Here is a 26,018-nt window from a genome sequence, read left to right on the forward strand (position 1 = left end):
GTAACTTTTCCGTTTTGAGATAAATAGTGCAAATATTTTTGTTTTTTGGTAAATACATATTATAAACTTCCCAAATTGTTAGGCCAAATGACCAGAAAAGGCCAAACATTTTATGAAAATTCCACAGAAGTCCAAACCTTTCAATTGTATTCAATTTGTCCCGAAACGCAAGATTTCGTTTTAATAATGTCCAACTATGTAATTTTACTCATGTGGTGCCTACGTGGCGCTGATGTGGCAATGCAACACATCAGCGCCACATAAGCACAATTGTGTAATTGGACATAATTGAAACGAAATCATGCATTTCAGGACAAATTGGATAAAATTAAAAGTTTTGGACTTTTGGGAAACTTTCATGAAAAATTTGGCCCTTTTTAATCATTTGACCTTTATTATATTGACTTTTTATATCTTTAAATTTAAGAATATAGCATCTTAATTGATTAAATACTATATTTATATTAAAAAAATTAAAATACGTCAAATATAATAAATTTCAATTATTAATTATAGTTTCTTTACAGAATTTGGGTCGTGCTCGAGTAGTTCGGTTATTATTAGATTTTGCGCTTCAAAATTTAAATCATTTAGCTCAAAATTTAAACCCATTCGAGTTCAAACTTTAAAATTTACCAATTTTGAGCTTAAGTTTGGTCTTCCAGTCAGTCTGTTTACACCCCTAGGTTGAGGAGGCAACAAAAGTAAAAGGGATAAAGCAAGGTTGAACACATTTTGGAAGTGTTTTTGTTTGAAAGGCCTTGTTTAAGCGTTTTTTTTTTGGCTTAAGGTCTGAAAAACTACCGACTTTTTAATTTTTTTTCAATTGCACCCTCACCTTGTAATTTCTTCAATAGCACCCTATTCCGTATTTTTGGCTTTCAATAGCACCCCGATCTTGTAAAACAGTCAATTTTACCTTATTTTGTATTTTTAACTTTCAATAGCACCATAAATCATCAAATTAAACTCATTTATCGAGGACTTATTTGAATTCTTTTTAAGTTAAAGAACTTGTTTAAAAGTGTTCAAGTAGAAAAAAGTATGATTTCACCTTTAAATTTAGTTTTTTTGAAAATTTTCATCCTTGTAGTAATCAAATCATCTAATTTTTTTAATTTAGAGTGCTATTGAAAGCCAAAAATACAAAATAGGGTGCTATTGAAAAAATTACAAGGTGAGGGTGCTATTGAAAACAATTTAAAAGGTCGGTAGTTTTTCAGACCTTAAGCCTTTTTTTTTTACAAAGCCACAAATTTAGCCTTATTGATCTTTTATTTTAAATTGAAGGGGTAACATGAATTTTTGTTGATTTTAATTTGCTCAATTACTTAATTAATTTTATTCAATTCGGTAAAACCTCTAAATGTGGGGCTAGTTTTATAATTACCTCTAAATGTGTGGGGCTAGTTTTATAATTACCTCTAAAATAATTTGACCGTTATGGCGTTATTCAAGCAAAATGTATTTTAAAGAAATTACATCTATTTAAGCAGCCAGAAAAAAAATGATTCTTTCTAAGACATTTCGGTCGATAAAATCTCCGATCTTTAACAAATCAAAACTGCCCTCATCAGAAGACCCATCATCATCTTCTTCTTCTTCAACATTAATAATACCGATTTCAAGAGTGAGATCATGGTGTGTGTATCTTATTCTTTCCACAAACCCTCCCATCAAAACCTATGTTGGTGTCACCAACCATTTCTCTCGCCGGTGCGTTTCTTTTCTTTGATTCTTTCTTCATTTCGTTTAATTCATTATAAATCCTGCTCTGGGCTGCACTCATATGAATGGATTGTTCTTTGGAATTGGGTAAATTAGTTTTCAATTATATTGTGAATGTGCTGTTTTATATTGTGAAAATGTGGGAACTTCATGATTTTGTTTATACTAATAATGAATTACTGATTTCGTTTTAGCTGGGGAATTATGTGTACCTATTGCATATATTGATGGTGAAATAGTTTTGTCAAATAAGCAATCCACCTCGTCCCATCCTGGTTCCGCCACTGCGGATTTATGGGTATCTATATATTGGTGATGAAACAATTTTGTCAATAAGTAAACCACCCAGTTAAAGCTTTAATTACGATTTGATTATTATCTCTGATACACACGCCTTCTCGGCTTGGGGCCAGGTGCTCACCCCTGCACTCTCTGCCTCCGTTCCTGAGAACAATCGTAGGTGATTGTGATTTGAAGTATAACTGATAATGCCTGCACAAAAATTTTGTCACTTGGAATTCATTTTGGGGTTTGCGGGTATATTAGAGATGTGTGCTATCGATTAAGGTTTGGACATAGATCTTAGACTGACAATTGAGAAATGTTGTATTATGACTTGATTGTAGTTCAATTTGAAAAATTGCTGAAGTCTTTGGTGGAATTGATGTAGTTTTACTTTGTGATCTAGAGACTGCAGGTCCATTTTACAGATTACTAATGCAATATGAAAATCGCTGTTATCTTACTGAAATTAGCACTTCTTGTGCAGCTTGAATCAACATAATGGTGAACTTAAAGGTGGAGCAAAAGCATCCCGTGCAGGAAGGCCATGGGTCTGTGCATGCATTGTTCATGGCTTTAATGATCGAAGTGAAGGTAATTCTCCAAAATACATTATTTTGTGGGATATATCTACGATATTGATTGTCTTATGTTTAAATTTTCACTAAATGTGCATGCTTTTTGCCGTGTTCATCTTATTATTTTAATTTTAGTAAGTATATATAGCATCAGCCTATACAAGACTCGTTTCCTTCATTTTCGTCTTATTTGTTATATCCTTTTGCTCATTTCATGTTGGGCTTAATAAACCATACTCTTTCTACCATACTCTCTCTTTTTCTCCTGATTTTGACGAAACCATTGTCGGAGATCACCTGTTTTTACATCGCGCCCTTCAAATGTGTATTCTAAGGTTCACTACATTTGATACTGAACAATTTGTTCCAAGACTTGCATCACATGGTTAGAGCTGCATTTAGACACTTTAACTGGACCTTTTTTGTTTATACAAGATTTCACTTTCAATTCCTGATATCCGATTCTAAGGAAGCCAAACAAGATGATTATTGTAAATCTTGATTGTTCTTTTTTGTGGTCAATATCGGCACTTCTGATGCTTTAGGCTGAATTAATCTTATTAGTTGAGTATTTTTCCTGAATAAATCACGTGAACTGAAGTTATACTCTTTCAAAATTGATATCTCCATGCAGTTGAATCAATACTACACTTTTGTTTCCCTCATAGAATTGGATAACCTTTTCGTTTATGCTGTTTTTTGCACTTTCACCTCATTACTCATATGTGACTTGTTAAGATTTTAATCTTTATTTGTTTATTGTAGCTTGTGAGTTTGAATCAAAATGGAAAAATTTGTCAAGAAAATTGCATAGAAAAGGTAAAAGTGATGGTGAAACGAAGCAGAGTGTTGATGCATCACATGCGTTGCTGCAGCACAGGCAAAAAGCCCTTGATAGAACTAAAGATTCATTTGATTGCAGTCACTTGGAGATTGACTGGAAAATTAATACTTCCTAATTTGAACTATTCTATAGTTTCTAAAAGATTGTCAAAATAAATTTATGAATCAATTGGTATTTACTGTATATTTGCTGTATAGAATGTGAATTATGTCATTATGATACTTCAGTTAACTAGTTGACAGAAATGGAAGTTGTAGATGGAATGGCCACTGTTATATATTAGATGCACTAATTAAAATATGATTTTTTTCTATCTTAATGAATGACATTAATGCGGGTTAAAAGTATGAATGGTACCAAAATTCTGCTTTATTTCAATTTGGTATAAAAAGTTGAACTTGTGTAAATGATATCAAAATTATAATATAATTTTGACTTAAGTAGTAATTTGCCCCCTCAACTTGTAACCAATGGACAATTAACACATAAATTAACTTTGTGGGCAAATTAGTCATGAACTTGCATATTATGGGCAATTAGCCCCATTTTGAAAAAATAGCTTAAACTTTGATGGGCAAATTGCCAATTGAGGGACAAATAACTTACAAGTTTAGGGGGCAAATTGCCAAAATGGGGCTAATTGCCCATAATATGCAAGTTCATGACTAAATTACCCACAAAGTTAATTTGTGTGTTAATTGCCCATTGCTTACAAGTTGAGGGGGCAAATTGCTACTTAAGGCATATAATTTCTATCAAAATGTTTCAAATTTTTCAGATGAAATTTATTTTATATGGTAATCGGTTTCGCAGATGAAATTAATTAGTTGAATGATCTAATCTTAATGGCTAAAACTCGTTATAGTGGAAGAAATTAATTATTAAAATGAGAGACATCGCTAGTGAAATAAAACTTACAATTTTCAAGTGTTCCATATACATATAAAAGTAATTTTTCTATTTGTATTAATTACATATATTTTCAAATAAAGTACTGTTGAAAATGAAATATAATACTAATATGCATGATAAGAGTTGAACAAATAAAATATTTTTAATGGAGTTTGCAACAAAATTTAGGATATAATTAAAATATTGATATATCAATTGATATACTCCCAAGCAAAAAGGTAGTAAATTGACTTTTAAATTTTTGGTGTAACTATAAAAATTCATTTATCATTTGCATAATTATAGATTCCAGTAGTAACTCTGGTACATAGGCACATATAAGAATGGTTATCGCCTGAGCTTTTATGTGAGGTTCACAATGCCTCAAATCAACTTTTCATTCCCTCTAACAATTCACAATTCGGCCAATTTGCCCCAAATATTCAAAAGTAGAAACATGATAAAATGTAATTGGAAGATAAAAAAAATAGAGTATACATTTATTTGGAGAACAAGGATCACTTTACCCCCTCAACTTGGCACAAAGTATCAAAAACGTCAAAATTAGTAAAATAAGATCACTTTTACTCTTAACTTGTCAAAAATGGTACACACCCCTCCCCACTCTCACCTAAGAGAGTGAGATACACTCTCCGATTTTGATGGTAGTTTATTTTTCAAGATGGTTTTTGATGGAAAAAAGTTTAAAATGATTCTATTTTTTTTACACATTGTAAATTAATACCCAATAATTAAAAAAAAAAATTAATCATTTTAATTTAAAACTTTATATAACAAATTAACTCTCAAATTTCATATATAAAACAAATTAACTACCAAAACTCATACATACAACAAATTGACCCAAAAAAATTTATATTTTAAATAAAAAAAAATCAATTTTTTTTATTTTTTTAAATTGTACAGAGTCCATGGGCCTATTCTTCAAGAATTCTTCCAAGAACAGACCGTGGGTCTATTCTTGAGAGAACATACGCCGATCTGTTCTCTCAAGAACAGACAGATTTGTTCTTGAGAGAACATAACAGACCTTCGGCGAGGAGGAGCTCCTCCTTGCCGGAAATTGAAAAAAAAATTAATATTTTTTTGAAAAAAAGTATGAAAAAGCCTCTAGATTATTTATGGTTAAACCATAATTAATTAATATTTAAATATAATTTATTAGAGTAAATTATAATTAAATAGAAATCCACTCTCCAATTAAAGTGCCACGTCAGCATAGGGGTGTTTTTGTACCGGTTTTAACAGGTTCAGAGTAAAAGTGATCCGGTTTTGCTAATTTGGATGTTTTTGATACTTTATTCCAAATTGAGGGGATAAAGTGATCCTTTGTTCTTTATTTGGAAGACCTTTCTTTCTTCTTCTTTTTTTAACTAAAATCTATAAAAAATATAAAAGTGTATTCATGGGGGAACACTTTCCTTCACGGACAAAAATACCCTCTACATATTTTATCGAAATTGATATTTCTAATTGTGTCATATTAAAATATTCGTGCTTAACAAATAGAAAGATGACATTCTTAATCCATAAAAAAAAACATATTAAAAATAATTATCGAATAGATACCATTATGTATTAAACTCCTAATCCTAAAAGGAATCGTGCAATTATCATTATGTGTTAAATTTCTAATCATAAAAGAAATTGCACAGATATATCACTATATATAAAAGAATATGACGAGTTTCATTAATATTAATAACCATATTATGATATTTGTGTTAAAACTTTGATATTTTTGATATTTATTAGTTATTTACTATGAAAAATAATATAAATTTGCTTCAATCATATTATCATTTTTTAATAACAACAATATCAAAAATTAAATCTATTGCTTGATTCTAACTTTTTAACATTTCCAATAAAAAAATTAAAATTTTATAAAATAATTAAACAAAAACAAATTAAAAAACACAAGTTTAATAAAATTTAAATAATAATATTATTAAAAAATATATAATTATAATATTAAATAACGGGTCATATAGATATTGTTAACGTGCGTAGCACGTGGCCAAAAAAACTAGTAATTTGTAAAATGTAAATTAAGTGTTTTTATTATTTATTCCTTTTCATGCATAATTCATAAAAATTTGAAAAATAGTAATGTATTATTTAGATAAACAAATAATATACTTCCATTGAAAAATATATAAATATAAAGTATAGTTATTGAAAAGGAAAAAAAAATATTTTATTCAAATTGCAGGGGCTAAATCAGTACTTATCCTTTTTCTTTTGTCAGTATGACGGTGCCTTCCAAATAAAAAAACAATCAAGAAAGGATTTCAGTTCCTTCCTTTGCCGAATCATTTCTTTAAACCCAAAAACATACCGCTTCAACAAAATCTTAATAATAATTCAAGAAAACTTCAAGAAAATCATGAGCGACTGCACGGACTGTAAGAGAAACACAGAACAGGTAGAAGATCATGAATAAGGAGCAGTGACGAACGCAGACTTTTTTTTCAGGGGGGTCCAAATTAAAAACGAAGATGAAAATTATATATAATAAACAAAAAATATAATTTAATAATTAGTTATATTAAAAAATTATAAATTAATAAAAGTATTACAATATTTTTTTCTTTCTTATATCTTTTGAAATTGTTTTAAATAATTTCACATAAAAATTTAATATTTAAAAATTCAATTGCTTAATAACATCCAATGAACTTTATCGTATAAAAAACTTGTTCACCGGACGTTAATTTACAAAACAAATGTAGCACATCGAATTATGATCCACCGAAAAAACAAAACATATTGTTAAATATATCATATAAACTTAAATTTTATTTGTAAATAACATAAATTTTAGGATTAATTCCTAAAAAAATCACGAACTTTACACAAAGTTTCATTTTAATCATGACCTTTAAAAGTTGCCATTTAAAGGCACGAACTTTCATTTTGTTTCAAATCTATCATTTTAGTGTATTTTTGTTGACTAAATTCTTCAATAAATCATTAATGAAAGACCCAAATTATAAATCGACATTAAATCTTATTATCTTTTAGTTATAGTATATAGGATTAGGAATTTTTGGTTCGATAAAATACATCGAATTTTACTTTGGCGATAGATTTGAAACAAAATGAAAGTTCGTGCCTTTAAATGACAACTTTTAAAGTTCATGATTAAAATGAAACTTCGTGTAAAGTTCGTGATTTTTTTAGAAATTATCCCTAAATTTTATATATTAAGCTAAATGACAAGTAAATTTGAAAGTTTATAAATATGATTATCAATAAATTAATTTTGATGATAATTAAGTTACTAACCAAAAAATATATACCATTCACTTTAAACTAAAAAAAGAGTTGTTTTTTGCTTTTTAAACACGTAGATAGTATTAAGTTTACTTTTGATATATTTTTTAATGATAATTAAATATTCACTTTTACTAATATTGATCAAATATGAAGAGTTATGTGTTGACAAATCACACAAATTATAACACTTGGAATATATTTGAGGTTGTTGCATAAATTATCAATATATTGCTTTTCTTTTCTTAGAACAAATTTTTTTATTTGAAATTCCAGGGGGGTCCAATGACCCCCTTGGTCCCTTACTGTGTCCGTCGCTGATTTAGGAGATACAATCTGTACAGATTGCGGATTAGTTCTTGAACATCACTACATCGATGAAACTTGCCCATGGCGAACTTTTGCCTATTCCGAAAAAGATGATCATGGTCCGAATTGCGTCGGAAACGTCTCGAATCCTCTCTTATCTCATGGAAATCTCTCAACAGCAATAACATTACCCAAACAATTTAGAGTTTGAATCAGAATGGAAAAGTTGTTAGCGAAATTGCATAGAAAATGATAAAGCAATGGCGAAAAGATGCGGAGTGTTGATGCATCACAGGGATTACTGCAACACGGGGCGATAGAATCATTAGCAAAAAAAAAAAAATGATTCTGTTGATACATTCGAGTAATTAAACGTTTTACAATTTTTTTTATCAAAGATTGAACTTCATTAAATAAAGAAATATATATATATACAAATAGGAAATAACTCCTCAACATTAATGAGTAAGCTATTCCAAGATAAAATGATGAGAACTGCAAAGCAGTCATCCACAAGGGCTTTTTAGCCACCGAATGGGCCACCCAATTAAAATCTAAATTTCGAAAATCGAAAAATTAGATCAAAGATATCAACTAAAACTACTCCAGCATTCTTGACGACGATGTCTGAAATCAACAATTCCTCCATTGCTGTTGTAATCCTAGTGCTTCCACCGCCAAGGAACCATCGTGCCTATGCCAAAATTGCAAAAGCCAAATCGAAGCAAAAAATAATAAAACAAATAATTTGCCATTAAAATAGGTCTATAGTTACTTTGTTTTTTTTAATAAATATTATTTTATCCACTTATCATAATTAAATGAATAATAATGACAGTCATCCAATAGTGAAGCAGATAAAATAAATAAACACAAAGTAACTATAGAAACGGCCATAAAAATTATATTTTGTATATTACCGCCACACTAGATAAATTGAATATGGAAAAATTACTAAACGATCAAATATCTCAATATTTATTTAAAATATATATCAAAAGTTGATGAAAATATTAATTAGTTTTAGATCAAGGACTAATAAAAAATTGAAATAATGTATTTGAATAATATAGTTGATGTAAAGCACGCTATGACAATTTTTTTTTAAAAAAGAGATAAATATATATTTTAATTAAGTTTATTTGTATTAAATGAAATTGCCGATTGAAAATTTCAAATTTGGCTTTAAGTGCAAATTGAGAATGATTCTACAATAAGAACCACATCTAACCCAAAAAATTTAACCTTAGAAATAGATATGTTATTAAACTTATTTTGTTTAATCTTTGCTATCTAGCGGATTCAAAAGGACAAAGTTAATCAATATATAATATGCACAAAAGTTTTTTTAAAAAAGAAATTCAATAATCATAAAACCAATACTACATAAATATTAATTAAAATTGAATAGAAAAAGAATAGAAAAGTACTTATCCGTATAAATGAGAGAGGTGACCGTTTTGATGTCCCACGGTGTTGAATAACTTCATATTGCATCCAAATTTAAAATATTGCCAAATATATAAACTTCACTCTTTAAAAGCATCTATTGTGGACTCTTTATAAATACTCTTTATTAAAAAAATAAAATATAAATTAAAATTTCAATGAATTTTTTATTTTGAAAAAATATATAAAATAATTTAATTCTCCAAGTTTAAACGGTTAAAATAAATTTCTATTTCTTTTTAAAAAAAAATTACAAAATATTATTTTTATCATTTCTTTTTTAATTATTTATTTCAAATTATAAAAACTACAATCATTTAAATTTAAGAAGTATTAAACATTTTTACTTTTTTTATTTTAAAATACTCTTTAAAATAAAGAAGACCATTTAAGATGCTTTAAAGAGAAAGTGCCAAGAAATGATATATAATCACGCCAAATTTATCTTTATACAGAATTTATCACAATCACGCCAAATTTATCTTTATATAAAATTTGATAATCTAAGTTAAAACAACTGAAGTTTAATAATTGTTTTAAAAATAACGGAAAAATAATTTTAGGATTGAAAAGAAATAGTGATAATAGCAAGCATGATAATAGTAATAATTACAATTTTTTCACAAAATAGTGATAATAGCAAGCATGATAATCACATAATTGTTTCAAGAAAAAGCAAAAATAATCATTCTTCACTAGCCTGTGTTAAGAAACTATGTGAATTTAGTTCAATTTTTACAATTAAGAAACTATTTATAAGCCTTTGATAGAAAAAAAATACTTGTGTGAATTTAGTTCACCCTGTAAGATTGCGAATTTTTTATTATACTCGTGACACAAGTATTATTAAAGGCAAATACTAATCATTAAATGACAATAATAATTATTAAATCACCAATTAATGTGCTATTTGATGATTGATTGTTTATTTGCATTTAATAATGGGCAAATGACTAAAAAAAGTCTAACCTTTTATAAAATTTTTACAAAAGTCCAAATTTTTTCAATTTTATCCAATTTGTTCTAAAACACATGATTTCGTTTTAATTTTAAACTAAAACACATAATTTGAATATTCATTTCAAGTCAAAATACTTCAAGATTTTCATATGAAATTCAATTTATATGGTAATCGGTATCGCAGATGAAATTAATTAGTTAACAATTTAATTTTAATAGCCAAAATTTGTTATATTGCAAGTGATTAATATTAAAATGAGAGATATTGGTGAAATAATACTATAATTTTCAAGTTATATACATATAGAAGAATATTTTTTATATGTATTAATTACATATATTTTCAAATAAAATACTGTAGAAAATGAAAAATATACTATAATTTATATGATAAGAGTTAAACAAAGAAAATGTCTCAAATAAATTTGCAACAAAAATCAGGATGTATTATATATCAATTGATATAGTAGATTATCTTTGAAAAAAGGAATCCTGAGTACACACGAATTTGGAATTTAGAAGTTTGGAGTAATTCAAATTTCAGCGACCAAATACAAAACCTAATCAAGAAAGGATCTCAGTTCCTATAAATACATGAGAGAGCCCTCTTACCGAATTATATATCTTGAAACTCAAAAACCAAAGACTCTTCAAGAAAATCTTAAGACTAATTCAAGAAAAATTTCCAAAATCATGAGCGACTATACGGCCTACTGCACGGACTGTAAGACAAACACAGAAGTGGTAGAAGATAATGCATCAGGAGATACAATCTGCACAAACTGCGGGTTAGTTCTTGATCATCACTTCATCGACCAAACTTGCGAATGGCGAACTTTTGCTGATTCCGAAAAGGATGATCATGATCCTAACCGCGTCGGCAACGTCTCTAATCCTCTCTTAACCCACGGAAACCTCTCAACAACAATAACAGCACCCAAATTTTCTGATGCTAAAACCGACAGACTTATTTTCGATACGCTGACGAACCCCGATAAAATCCTGACGAAGGGCTTTGAGTCAATTGGTGCGATGGCGGATAGGTTAAGCGTTGGAAAAATTGCCAAGATTAGGGCTGATGAAATATACAAGATTTTATTGGATAAAAAATCATGCAAAGGAAAGAACTTGAAGTCTATATTGGCAGGGTGTTTGTTTGTTGCTTGTAAAGAGACTAAATTACCAAGAACTGTGAAGGAAATTTGCTCTGCTGCGGAAGGGGTTTCGATAAGAGATATTAACAAAGCTGCGGATTTTATCAGGAAACAAACTGAGATTGATATTATTGCTAGCAGTGGATGTTTGAATGGAAGTGGGCTTGTAAGGCGGTTTTGTTCGAAGCTTGGGATGAAAAATAAGGAGATGAAAGCGGTGCAAGAAGCTCTTGAGAATTGCAAAGAATTTGATATAAGGAGGAGTCCTTGTTCTATCCTGGCAGCTATTATTTTCATAATTACTCAACTGTCGGGATGCAAGATTGGTCTCGGAGATATTGCGATGGCGGCTCAAGTTGCGGAGCAAACTATCAAGAAATCGTATAAGGATATTCATCCGTATGCTTCGAGGGTGGTGCCGCGTTGGTATGCTGTGGAAGATGATTTGAAGAGACTCCGCAGACCTTGAAAGCTTGCTGGTGTTGAATTTTGTTTCCTTTGTTTTAGAATGAATATTTTTTTAGAATGATATAGTTAGGATCATCAGACATGGATTAATTGACATTAGTTTAAGGTTTAAGGTTTCCATTGATGAATCTCGGTAACTTTTGATATAAAAAATTTGTTTTTGTTATTGTTTTGCCTGATTTATTTTTTGTTCAGTTCTATTTAAATTGCAATTTAATTCAATATTAAACAGTTGTTAGTAAGTGGGTTCATCATCTAATCATTGAACTGCTGCTATGAAATCAATAACCGCTATTTGAGGTAAGGGTTTCTTTCTTTCTTTTTAACAAATTCTTGATCGGGCATGAGAATTGGTAAATGGAGAAAACCAAAGGTTTTATCAGTACTCCTGAGGCTCAGTTGTGCCTGTTTTTTTTTTTTACATTTTGTGCTAATTCATTCGGATTAGTTGTGCTTCTTGAAAGATTGTATTTATTTGTTATTAGAAGAATATTTAATTGTTCTTAGATAATGAACTTGACTGAATCGAATCTGGCAGTTTTTATTGAGAATATTCTAAGCATTTAGATAAAGATAGTGTAGTTCTCAAATTGTCACTGAAACAAGTGTGTTTTGTAGAATTGATCATATGATTCATATTCATGTCGAGTTTATTTGTAAACAAAATATGAGGTGCATTTGGTTCAAATGAATTTCATACATTTATTGCAGCTCATTTGTAAATGAATACATCTATATTTTTTAATAGTTGGAGTCGAAAAATCAAAGATCACACTCGAGCATCTCAACTAGGTTCACACCCTCTTAGCAAATATGTCATTTTTCTCGCTGCCATATATTATTAAATGAATACAGCTATATTTTCTTTATCTATCAATTTATTTAGTAACTATTTTTTAGATTTTGTAGAATTGTAGAGTAAAATTGAACCAAACAAAGGGTTGTGAAGAAGATGAGCTGTAAGGGATGAACGTTCATTCCACTGCATTCCTTGACCCTCAACTCTCCAACCCAGTGGAAGTGCTAATTCATTGGGATTCCTTGTCCATTTCTGTAACTGTTTGTTTTAATGTTTTTACTTGTCTTTTGTGCTTAGAAAATGAGATTTTATTAGGATAATTTACCGACATAAATGCCAATTTATCCCCTGAACTTATAAATCCTGGTCAATTAATCCAAAAACTAACTTTTTAGCCCCATTAGTGCATAAAATTGTTCATTTTGGTCAAGCTTCAATATCAGTCAATTAGCCCCCTGAACTTATAATACAAGCACTTGTCAATGTATAAATTGGGGTCACTAATGGACCAAAATAGACAAGCTTAGGAAGTAATTGTATCAAAAAGTAAAATTTGAAACTGATTGACCATGATCTACAATGGACCAAAATGGACAAATTTATGAACTAATTTTGTCAACAAGTCGAGAGTTATTTTCCTGGATGGCTCTTTTTACCCTGTAATAACTCTCCACGGCGGGCATTGTTATGTTTCTTGTCACATAAATAGCAAGTTCTTTTCTGTGATGCTTAAGGCTGCTTTTTCAATTGCCATACCTGTCGGCGGGTTTCAATTTCGAGCCCTGACGAGGAGCAAGCAATAAGTGACATAGAAGATGAACAGGAAGTACTCACTTTTGGGCAGCTTGGGTAATTTTTTTTTGGATAAATGATGGGTATATTAGCACATCCACAAAGGAGTGGATGGCAAAAAGCTACTAGGAGCTAAAGTTACAAAGAAAAACAGAAAAATGCTAAATTTCTGAATACATCATTAGCAGAAAAGGAAAATCTCGGATTGAGATCCTTGTGAAAAATAACTGCTCTGCAAATACCCATATAAGTTAAAGAATCCCTCGCCGTTAATTCCTGATTGAAAACCCTCCTATTTCTCGCTTTCCATAATTCCCAGATGCAAAAAAACCAAATAGATTGCCATAATGATCGATATCTCCGCAGTGACAGTGAACTCCAAAAATCAAAAAATTGATGGATATTAGAAGGCGAAACCCATTGGATATTGCACAAACTCAGAATGTAACTCCAAACCTCCCAAGCAAACCGGCAATGTATGAGAATGTGGCTAGTAGTTTCTTCATTAAAGCAAATAGAACAGAAAATCTGATTAGGAAGAAGAACTCCTCGTTGAAATAGAGTAACATTCGAAGATACTCTGTCTCTAGACACTAACCACATGAAGAACAATATCCGAGGTGGAGCCTTAAACTTCCAAAATCTTCCAAAACTTTGAACCTCTTGAGAAGGAGAAGCAGAAAATCTATTCAAAATATAGACAGCAGGAGTGAATTTTTCTTTGCCAAACCAGCTAGGTACATCAGGTCCTTCTCCATAAAGCTTGGGTAATTGATCCTGAAGATCACTAAACTTTCGAGTTTTTTCATTTTAGTCACTAAACTATTCTTTTTTTCATTTGATCATTGAACTTTCATTTTTTTTTTCAATTTGATATTTCAAGACAAAAATGGTTAGGTGGCAGCCGGAAGTTGACATGTGATAACCGGATTTTATAAGTTTTACTTTGAAAATTTATCACAAATACATAATTCCACTTTAAAAATGAGATTTTAGATCAAATAATGCATATATGGCAAGTTTTCAGGTTGAAAAAAATTAATTCCGGCTGCCACCTAAGCATTTTTGGCCGGAAAATACCAAAATGAAAAAAAATGAAAGTTCAGTGATCAAAATGAAAAAAAAATAGTTAAGTGACTGAAATGAAAAAACTCAAAAGTTCAGTGATCTTCAGGATCAATTACCCGGGCAGCTTATATAAACTTTCCGCTTCTCAGTTGTCTTTCATTTTTAACCTATGAATGTTTCTGATTTGTTCAGGTTATTATTTCAGCAGTCCAAAAGCGTGCGATGATGAAGTCGAGTAACAAATCTTTTGTATTGGCGGATAATTTTCTCAGGGTATTGTCCTCCAAGAACGGGGCGAATTATTCTTGGCTCCAAAGATCTTACAATAATAGGAGGATGACAATGAAGATGAAAAATTTCTCTCTTTCGGGAGTTGTTTTTCAAATGCTTTGAACGAGGAAGCGTTTCTTTCTGCGAAAACAAACTTCTCTCGCTGCTCGAGCTTTAGTGACATTCTTGAAATTCAAAATTTTCCAAAGCGTTCCGTACTTGAAGAGTTCTGTCACTGCAAGGGACGTTCCGTTCCATTCGGTCTCTGCAGGAAGGATGTGTTGCTTCCACCTTTGTGTAACTCTCCGGCCGAATCGTGGTCTTGGCACAAAGGCAGCAGAATATTTAAGAATTAGTATTCTTCCTACTGGCCTTGGCAATTCAGGTCAGAAAGCAAATTAGAGGATGTAATTTATACAAAACTTTTTTCTATTCATCATTTTGCCCCTCCAATTTGGGACAAATATTAAACGAGTCAAAACTTGTAGGTTTAAATAAAAAATCCACAACATATCCATTTTGGATATTTTACATGTCTGCCTATAAAAAATGGATTGACCTCAGGTTTAGGATATACAAATACAATAACCCAAATTAACATGCTGCGAGTCTTTTTGGCCAAAGTTAAGAATTTAGGTTCTTTTTATCTTTTATTCTAAGTCGGAGGAGTGAAATGAACTTTAATTGTATTTCTATTTAACAAATGGAATAACAGATATCAAAGTTGCTCAATCCGTCGGCTACTTAGTAATTCACCCGACACTACCACATAAGTCACTTTCAGCAATACTAACAAAGCAACACTATCGATACTGTTGCAATAGTACATATAAGACAACAGAAAGGTTACGGTTAAAAACCGTTGCAAAAAAATTAGCAAAATTCTGGAATTTATAACATAAGGCAACAAATATGGAAAACTGTTGCATTAGCATAAGAAAACGCAACAGTTTGACCAAATCTTGCAACACTTTTAAACTGTTGTCTTTTTATTATCTGATACTAAATTATATTTTTAATTATATTGTAAATCCTAATAAACAATAAACTATTTAATGTTGAAATAAATTTTTAAACTCTTTGAATAACACTATAAGAAATTGATGTCTTAGGTACCCAGTATTTACGAAAGGAGTTTAATTTGGTTGCAATAAGTTTATTAACTGGTATTGTAATTGTATCCGGTCGTAATATTTAAAAATATAACAAAAATTTAAGATTCAATCTATATCTTTCCCTCAAATAAAAAAATTACACTCGGAATACCCTAAAATTATAGACTCAAATTAAAGAGGAAGAAAAAATCCATAGCATTCCAAATCATAGCTAACTTTTTGTTATGTAGTGCTTTGCTCTTCACTATTCACCGTTACTCTTTTCCAACTTTCTCATTTCTAATCTTTCTCGCAGTCGCCGGAGATTTCTCTCGTCATTTCCTGCCGTCACAATGTCCTCCGCTAATAACGCCACAGCCAAGGCTTCTCATACTAAAGAGGAAGTTTATCTCAACGCGGTAATCGAAGAACGCATCAAATTGTTCGAATCCATCAAAGAACAGCAAATCGCGCGCTTTCAATCGCTCGAGCACGATAGTAAAATTAACAAAACTCCACTCCATTCACTGCTAATGCATCGAAGCTTTTGTTTAATTAATTTGAATTCGAATTATTTCATTTGTTTTTATAGGATTAGCTTGCTGAATGGGACTGTGAAGGAAGGAGAGAGGCAGTTATCAACTTCGATGGCTAAAGGCATTTCAAAGAGTTTGGCTACGAATGCTTTGATTGCTCAACTTAACGGTTGGTTTTGGGATATGAATAGGTTTGTTTTTCCGTTTTTTCTCTGTCTCTCTTCCTTAATTTCATTTTTTGTAAAGTTAATCCAAGTGTTTGTAAAAATGTCTCATTGAAACTTGCTGCCAATTTTTATGTTTTAGAAGTGTATTCATCTTGAATTTAGAAGTGTATTGATCTATAATTTTTTAGGTTTTAGAAGTGTATTGATCCATAATTTTTTAGGTTTTAGAAGTGTATACATCTGTATATACTTGATTAATAATGGAATTGATTAATGATATTTGTGGTTTCATTTTGTGCTAAAAAATATCCGAGTGTACAAATCCTTACCGTCACTGTTTTAATTAGATACTGATGTCACTATCGGCTGTTCAAACAACTACAATTACTTGCTTCAATTCATAGCTCTTCTTACTCTTTATTTCAGGTATGTGTTTATAGTATCTGCTAATCATTGATTTGTTAATCTTTTTCTTGTTTATCATTTGTTTTATTGATATTTTTGTTGATAAGCAATTGATCTGTGAAAAAAACCAAAGGGAGAGAGAAGGGGAGCTGCAGCCAAACACCGCAGCTCGCTGCCGGCGTCGATATCGACGCCAAAGTCACTGCTCGCTGCCGGCGCCAAAACGGCTGCTTGCTGGCGACCTTTTAACGCCACCACTCATTCTCTGATCAATCCCTTGTGATTAGGTTACTTTTTTGTTTATCTCTTTAATGGTTGAATCCTATGATTCTGGTGTCAATTTCATCAATAATTTTGTAGATTATGCGTCTTTTTATTTATATCAAAGAAAACTTAGAAATTATAGCATCTTTCTAATTTTTGAGTAATGTATGAGTTCAGTTTCAACAATTCTTTTTATTTAATTGCTTGTTTTTTGCAGAGTTGTGAGTGAAAAGGATGCTTAAGAGAATGTCATTGTTATCCAGGTAACTCTTGTGATATTTTTTATGATTATGATGCATGTAACTGTTAAATATTGATTTAGTTAAAGAATTTTTGGAGCTTATTGATTTATTTATACATTTGATATGACATTATTTGAGTTGCAAATCTCTTTCACAAAAAGAGATTACAATTGTTAACTGTTGCAAAAAAATTATCTTGTTTAGAGTCCGTTTGGTATTTGAAAGGCTGAAATTTGCTAATGATCCGTTTGGTATTGATATCATTAACTCTTGTAATGGATTGCTATTGTGTTCTATGTAGAAAATTAGGAAGACTTGATTGTAAAAGAACTTCTATTAATACTTAAAGAACCTTTTACAAATACACTTTTGCAACACCACTCACGTCACTATACACTCCAATGCACACACTCACTTTGATATTACCCACCCACTAACTTTTCTTACTTTCTCATTCATACATGTTATGGTCATCCCTATATATGGACCTTATAAGTCGGCTTTTACATCTGTCTAGTAATTTCTTTAGTTTGCTAATATAGGACTAGAAGATAAATTTATCTTGGAAAAGTTTAGAGTCCATTTAGACCTCTATGTGTTGATAGTGCAACTTCTAGTACGTAATGAGCGATATACACGGTGGTTACATCATTCATCATAAACAAAGTGTATGTCTTTAAACTGTCTCACAGTGGTGCTTACTGCTAGAAATCAACAGAGAGGAATGGATGCTACTTCTATGCTTCATCAAATGGGTTTAACTAATGTTGTTTTTCATCAACTTGATGCTTTGGATCCACTTAATATTCAGTCCCTGGCTGATTTCATCAAGAACACATTTGGAAGACTTGATATTCTGGTATATTTGCCTTTGTTTGTTTACTATGCATTTCTACTCAAGGTGTTTGATGATATGATTAGCACCAGAATCACACTCACTTCACTCATTTTTACATATTACCCACTAAGTTAATATCCAGCTTGATTTGAGTTTCATGATTGTTCTGTGCAAATCCTATAGTTCATACTATTTGTCTGCGAAGTCGATCACCAAGACAAGCTACCCTCATATTTGTGTGGTCAGTCTATTGAATGCAGCCTTCTCTATGATTTTTGGGCAAAAACCAAAGGCCTTTCGGTCAAAAAATGTTATATGTTTGTGCAGTTTTAGTCAGTGTTTTTCATTTTGATTCATATGTTTTTGACAGGTAAACAATGCGGGAGCCTCTGGGGTTGTGGTGGATGAGGATAGCCTAAGGGCGTTAAATATAGAAACTGAAACTTGGGTAAGTGTGCAAGCCTCATGAAACTTGAAGTCATTCTTTAATATGTTACTTGATAAAACAAATTGGAAGTACTGAGACCATATTTCCTGATACAGCTTTCAGGAAAGGCAATCAATATGATACAAGAAGTGATTAAAACTACGTACGAGAAAGCTGAAAAATGCTTGAACACAAATTACTTCGGTGTAAGAAGATTAACAGAAGCTCTGCTCCCGCCTTTACAGCTTTCCACTTCAAGAGTTGTGTCTTCTCTAAAGAGTGAGCTACCAGTGAGTTGAAAAAGTGTGATTATGACTTAGTAACCTGGAGGAAAATTGTAGAGCCACGTGCAAGCGCTGAACTTCGAAGGTGATTTGAGTTACTGGATTTAGACAGAGGGATAGGCTGCGAGCTTCTAACATCGATAGTCTGATACAAAGTGTGACAAAGAACGAGTGCAAAAGCAGCGTTGGCTCATTCTTATTTCGATAGGGAAGGTCTACTAGCTTTATCTTTTATGCAGACGCTGAGGATGCAATAATTTCGAGCAACACAACAAGATCGAATTTTTAATTTTAGTGAATACTTTTTGTTTTTTATTTTATGTTACTAATTTTAGCGAATATTTAATTGTTGCCTAGAAGGAATATTTAAATTATATATAAGATTTATTTAAATTTTTATACAAAATAAGTTATATTGTTGCCTTTTCTATATAAATTTTTGCTGGAAGTTTTAATAAAATCATTGTATAATAGTATATTTAGTGTTGCATAAAGAATAACACAAATTGTTGCCTTATAAAAAGAAAATCGTTGTCTAAAATGCAATACGAAACTGTTACAAAAGATGTTTGAAACTGTTGTTTAAAGTTTTAGTCAAACCATTGCAAATAGTATACATAAGTGTTGCATAAAGTACTATATAAACCGTTGCCTTATAAAAAAGACTGTTGTCTAAACTACATTATTCAACTGTTGCAGAAGATGTTTAAAACCGTTGCCTTTGCTATTAATTGCAACGGTTTTATTTCTATTACTATAGATTAAAAAATCTGTTGCAATAGCTATTAAAACCTATTGCAGCGGCCGCAAATGTAGCTGATTTAAAACCGTTGCAGTAGACTTACGGCAACAGTTTTTTTACATTAAGCAACAGTTATCCACTGTTGCCGAAAGTGACTTATGTGGTAGTGCGACTCTTCAATATTTTACGAGGAAATAAAAATATTGATACGGAAATACTATTACATTCTAGAATTTTATAAGCATTTTCAGAAACGGACACGTCGAAATATAGGATTCGACAAATTTTCATGCAACATACAATATCATTTTGCTACAAGCATACAAAAAAATGAGATTAGTCAGTCTTTCAAAATTGATATCTCCAATTAATACTGCACTTTTGTCTCTCATATATAGCATTGGATAACCTTTTCGTTTATGCTGTTTTTTGCACTTCCACCTCATATGTGTTGTTATAATATTTTATTCTTTATTTGTTTATCATAGCTTATGAGTTTCAATCAAAATGGAAAAATTTGTCAAGAAAATTGCATAGAAAAGGAAAAACCGATGGAAAAATGAAGCAGAGCGTTGAGGCATCACAGGCGGTGCTGCAGGATAGGCAGAAAGCTCTTAATAGAACTAAGGATTTTATCTATCTTAATGAATGAGAAAAATGCAGGTTAAAAGTTTGAATGCTACCAAAATTCTTCTGTATATTTCAATTTGATATTAAAACTTGAATTTGTATTGAAATGATAACAAAATTTGAATATTCATTTCAAGTCAAAATACTTCAAGATTTTCATATGAAATTCAATTTATATGGTAATCGGTTTCGCAGATGAAACTAATTAGTTAATAATCTAATTTTAATGGCCAAATTTGTTATATTGGAAGTGATTTAATATTAAAATGAGAGATATCGGTGAAATAATACTATAGTTTTCAAGTTATATACATATAAAAGATTATTTTTTATAAGCTTAATGTCTTAAAAAACCCTGACCTTTCATCCTCTTTTCAATCCTACCCTGATGTTGCAAATCTGTCAATTTTACCCTATTTTGTATTTTTTTATTTCAGTTGTACCGTAAAGCATAAAATTGACTTTTTTCATATTAGCAAAAATTCTCTAAATGATCCTTTTTGCATTAGATTAACTTATTATATTAAATTGACCATGTTTAAAAAAAATATTGAACTTTTGTCAAATAAATAAAGGTCAATTTTATGCTTGAGGGTACAGTTTAAATGAAAAAAATGCAAATTGGGGTAAAATTGACAATGTTTCAATGTCAGGATAGGATTGAATGGGGAATGAAAGGTCGGAGGATTTTTTAAAGCATTAAGTCTTTTTTATATGTATTAATTACATATACTTTCAAATAAAATACTGTAGAAAATGAAAAATATATAATTTATATGATAAGATTTGCAACAAAAGTCAAGATGTATTAAAATGTTGATGTAGTAGATTATCTTTGAGAAAAGGAATCCTGAGTACACACGAATTTGGAATTTAGAAGTTTGGATTAGATCAAATTTCAACTACCAAATTTCATATATCAATTGTTATAATTTTCCTCTACTTTTTTTATTATTGCCTTCCAAATACAAAACCTAATCAAGAAAGGATCTCAGTTCCAAGTTCCAACCTATAAATACATGAGAGAGCCCTCTTACCGAATTATATATCTTCAAACCCAAAAACGTACAGCTTCAAGAAAAACCAAAGACTCTTCAAGAAAATTTTAACACTAATTCAAGAAAAATCATGAGCGACTATACGGCCTACTGCTCGGACTGTAAGACAAACACAGAAGTGGTAGAAGATCGTGCATCAGGAGATACAATCTGCACAAACTGCGGATTAGTTCTTGATCATCACTTCATCGACCAAACTTGCGAATGGCGAACTTTTGCTGATTCCGAAAAGGATGATCATGATCCTAACCGCGTCGGCAACGTCTCTAATCCTCTCTTAACCCACGGAAACCTCTCAACAACAATAACAGCACCCAAATTTTCTGATGCTAAAACCGACAGACTTATTTTCGATACGCTGACGAACCCCGATAAAATCCTGACGAAGGGCTTTGAGTCAATTGGTGCGATGGCGGATAGGTTAAGCGTTGGAAAAATTGCCAAGATTAGGGCTGATGAAATATACAAGATTTTATTGGATAAAAAATCATGCAAAGGAAAGAACGTGAAGTCTATATTGGCAGGGTGTTTGTTTGTTGCTTGTAAAGAGACTAAATTACCAAGAACTGTGAAGGAAATTTGCTCTGCTGCGGAAGGGGTTTCGATAAGAGATATTAACAAAGCTGCGGATTTTATCAGGAAACAAACTGAGATTGATATTATTGCTAGCAGTGGATGTTTGAATGGAAGCGGGCTTGTAAGGCGGTTTTGTTCGAAGCTTGGGATGAAAAATAAGGAGATGAAAGCGGTACAAGAAGCTCTTGAGAATTGCAAAGAATTTGATATAAGGAGGAGTCCTTGTTCGATCTTGGCAGCTATTATTTTCATAATTACTCAACTGTCGGGATGCAAAATTGGTCTCGGAGATATTGCGATGGCGGCTCAAGTTGCGGAGCAAACTATCAAGAAATCGTATAAGGATATTCATCCGTATGCTTCGAGGGTGGTGCCGCGTTGGTATGCTGTGGAAGATGATTTGAAGAGACTCCGCAGACCTTGAAAGACTGTTGGTGTTGAATTTTGTTTCCTTGGTTTTAGAGTGAATATTTTTTGAGAATGATAAAATTAGGAATATCAAACATGGATTAATTGACATTATTGTTGAATTAGAAACTTATTATGAATGGTATAGTTAAGAACAATTGAGATGTTTACCTGTTTAATTAATAGATTACTCAGCATTGTTACGGTGCATAGCGAAATTTAGATAAACCTATAAATGTGTTGATTAGCAAATGATTTTAGAATTTGAATCTAAATGGAAAGGCTGTTAAGGAAATTGCATAGAAAAGGAAAAAGCTAATGCATCACAGGCGTTGCTGTTGCTGCAGCACATGCAATATTTGCAAGCCCTTAATAAAACTAAAGGTTCATTTGATTGTAAATTTATACTTTCTATTTGGACTATTTTATAGTTTTCATCAGATATTATCAAAATAATGTTTCCGAATCAATGCTCCGCGTGGGTTTGGTGACTTTGTTCTAAACCTTAGCCATTTGGACACCATGGTTGTAGGTTCAAATTTTTGCTACGCCTTTTCTAATATATAAAGTTGTTGGCACTGAGCTGGTTGGCCATTATAATTCTGATTTACTAGGTTTGTAGACTTGCGAACGATCCATATTTCGGAATAGCGTAATAACTAAATTCAGCTCCAAGTAGTGTCCTTATCGCCAAATAAAATATCGATGAATCAATTGGCATTTATGGTAGTTATGATGTCTAGAATATGGATTATGTCAAACTATACTCCAGTACTCAACTAGTTGACAGAAAAGAGGGTTGGAATTGTAATGGTCAGTGTTGTAATTGAAGCACTAAATTGTACTAGATGTTATCTATCTAATGGATGAGAAAAATGAGGGTTAATAGCTTGAATGGTACGAAGAGTTTGTTTTAGATTTCAATTTAATATTTATAATTGATTTTGTATTCAAATGACATCAAAATTACAATGTTGTTCAAGTCAAAATACTTCAAATTTCTCAAATCAAAACGGCACTCGTTTTCAACATTTATAAAACTAGATCGATGCCCGCGCAATTAGATTAAATAACTTTTTTAAGCTGTATAATATTGTTTTGAATTCTTCTTATGAAATATTAAAACGAAACTTTACGTAATTTATAATTTTATCACAAGAAGAACTCGCACTTTAAATATAATATAGTTTTAAAAAATTGAGCATATAAATTAATTATAATTTTAAAAATAAAGATGCTACGTATCTTTGATTGTTATATGAAGAGAATATTATTATTACATTGCACTCAAAACATATCGACGTTTGTTGATTTTACATGATCTACTATTGACCGGTTTTATTCCCCAACCCACATCTCTGCAATTCACAATATGGAACATCAATACCAAGATCAACATTATCATATTACGAATCCCAATCCGAGCTGAAAATAATAATCGACCATGTGTTAAAAGCATGTTTATGTTTATGTCTATGGTCTATATATATTATGAACCTAATATTATAAATTTCTTTTAGTACATTTATGTTTTGAAAGATATTCAATATATAGATTACTTGGTTGAAGAAAATAATATATGAAACTGCAACTTACATGTAGGAAATTAACACGTGGTGAATTGAATTTACAATAGTATGTAGTTACCTTCATAATCACAGACCACATAATCCTTGGAACGCAGAAATAGCATATCTAGAACATGTTACCATGTATATAAACCTTTAATTTTAATTGCTTGCATTGTAGTAAAAGATGAAGAAATTGGAGTTTTTTTTAATTATCATATAATTTAACTAGTAAATATTCTTTTAATCATAAGAGATAATGACTTGAAATAATCTTGACCAACAGCCAAATGAGCAAGAACATATGTAGCCATTCTTGTCTCTACACTGCTCTTAATTATCAATTTGCTTTCTTTTATAGCTTGTAGATATAGATGGATAAAAGTGTGGAAGGGTAAATAAAAGAAAAAGGTAAGAGTTTCTTTTAAGGCCTAATCACTCAAAAACCCCTCACCTTTAAACTTTTTTTCAATTCCACCCCGACGTTGAAAATTTGTCAATTTTATCCACTTTTGAATTTTCCGTTTTCAATTGTACCCCAATATTTTAAATTTTGTTAATTTTTTTACTTAAATGATGAAATCATTCAATTAATTAAGTCTAAACATGAAATTAAATTCTTTTTTATTCAAAAAAGTACAAATAAGTCCTTTATTTTTAAAAACTAACTAAAAACCATAATCAAATTAACACTAATTTAAATTCTTAATTAATTTAACTAAATTTAAATAAATTTTAATAATATACAATTAATATATGCGAGACATGGAGAATGTTTTAAACAAATTTTCAAACGCAAAAGACGTTAATTTAATTTTCAGGGTACAATTGAAACACAAAAATGCAAAATAGTGTAAAATTGACAAATTTTCAACGTTAGGGTATGATTGAAAACGGGCTAAAAGGTCGGGGTTTTTTAAGACATGAGGCCTTCTTTTAAAGGATAAATGAAAAGTTTTACAATAATGGTGGAGTAACTGTTAAGAGCTGTGATGAACGTTTTTGAAGGAAAATTTTAGGACTAATTACTCAAAAACACCAAACGTTGAATTTTTTTCCGTTTATCCCCGACGTAGGAATATTTTCAATTGTACCCTATTTTGAGGTTTTCGTTTTCACCTCTACCCCAACTATGGGTACAATTGACGATTTAAATAATTTAAGAATAAAAAATTAATAACAACTAAATAAAAGGATTTTATCATATTTTTTTTATTTGGACAAATACAAACAAGTCCTTCAACTTTAAAAAAGTTTAAATAAATCCTCATAATTAATTAAAAAAATAAATTATTAAAAAAACTTTTTAACCTACCACCATACTTTTTCGATTTAAAAACCCGTCACTAAATTTAAATAAAAAATTATTTTTTTTTCAATTTTTGGGCTTCTCTGCCCGAGTTTGCCGGACCCGCCGCCGTCCCCCTTTCGGAAAAGGAGGAGCAGCAGCTCCTCTTTCATGTTCCTCTATTTCGGAGGAACAGATCAGTTCCTCCAAAACTGAGGAATAGGAGGACGTCGGCGGTTTGGTCGGGATTTTTTAATATTTATGTAAATAATTATTATGAGTTGATTTTTTTAAAAGATATGGTATTTCTGTAAAATTAATAACATTTACGTCTAATTAGAATATAGGTTAAAAATGAAGGACTATTTTAACTTTTTTTTAAATAAAAGAATATCAATTTAGTGCTTTAGGGTAGAGGTGAAAACGAAAACCCTGAAATAGGGTACAATTGAAAATTTTCCTACGTTGGGGGTATAAACGAAAAAAAAGTTCAACATGGGGTGGTTTTAAGTAATTAGGCCTAAATTTTATGAGTAAGACTAGTTTAGCCCTAATAAATTTTAAATGATTTATTAAAAATAAAAGGGTTAATGTCAAAA

The 26,018-nt window shown here is 30.7% G+C and overlaps 4 protein-coding genes across 7 annotated transcripts; all 4 read left to right on the forward strand.

Moving 5' to 3' along the window:
• Positions 1-1,471: 1,471 nt before the first annotated feature.
• On the forward strand, positions 1,472-3,745 carry LOC126660864 (structure-specific endonuclease subunit slx1). The gene is made up of 3 exons (XM_050354561.2): positions 1,472-1,716; positions 2,498-2,604; positions 3,354-3,745. Exons 1-3 carry the CDS (start codon positions 1,508-1,510, stop codon positions 3,545-3,547), a joined length of 510 nt encoding a protein of 169 aa, XP_050210518.1. The 5' UTR covers positions 1,472-1,507; the 3' UTR covers positions 3,548-3,745.
• A 7,190-nt stretch (positions 3,746-10,935) lies between these two features.
• On the forward strand, positions 10,936-11,964 carry LOC126661561 (transcription initiation factor IIB-like). The gene has a single exon (XM_050355415.1). The coding sequence runs from the start codon at positions 10,936-10,938 to the stop codon at positions 11,962-11,964; it is 1,029 nt and encodes a 342-aa protein (XP_050211372.1).
• Positions 11,965-16,167: 4,203 nt separating this feature from the next.
• Positions 16,168-19,430, forward strand: LOC126661211 (short-chain dehydrogenase/reductase 2b-like). 4 transcript variants are annotated; one of them, XM_056104050.1, is made up of 7 exons: positions 16,175-16,713; positions 17,037-17,115; positions 17,228-17,381; positions 17,576-17,621; positions 18,319-18,459; positions 18,809-18,886; positions 18,982-19,430. In XM_056104050.1, exons 5-7 carry the CDS (start codon positions 18,325-18,327, stop codon positions 19,162-19,164), a joined length of 396 nt encoding a protein of 131 aa, XP_055960025.1. In that variant the 5' UTR covers positions 16,175-16,713; positions 17,037-17,115; positions 17,228-17,381; positions 17,576-17,621; positions 18,319-18,324; the 3' UTR covers positions 19,165-19,430. The 4 variants fall into 4 exon arrangements, 3 of the variants coding, with proteins under 3 accessions (XP_055960025.1, XP_055960026.1, XP_050210983.1); XR_008789727.1 differs by lacking the exon at positions 18,319-18,459 and having other exon boundaries at positions 16,168-16,713; XM_056104051.1 differs by lacking the exon at positions 16,175-16,713 and having other exon boundaries at positions 16,753-17,115.
• A 2,219-nt stretch (positions 19,431-21,649) lies between these two features.
• LOC126661562 (transcription initiation factor IIB-like) lies at positions 21,650-22,579 on the forward strand. Its single transcript, XM_050355416.1, has one exon. The coding sequence runs from the start codon at positions 21,650-21,652 to the stop codon at positions 22,577-22,579; it is 930 nt and encodes a 309-aa protein (XP_050211373.1).
• The last annotated feature ends 3,439 nt before the right edge of the window (positions 22,580-26,018 follow it).

Source organism: Mercurialis annua, linkage group LG8, assembly GCF_937616625.2.
Source record: "Mercurialis annua linkage group LG8, ddMerAnnu1.2, whole genome shotgun sequence".
Lineage (NCBI taxonomy): Eukaryota > Viridiplantae > Streptophyta > Magnoliopsida > Malpighiales > Euphorbiaceae > Mercurialis > Mercurialis annua.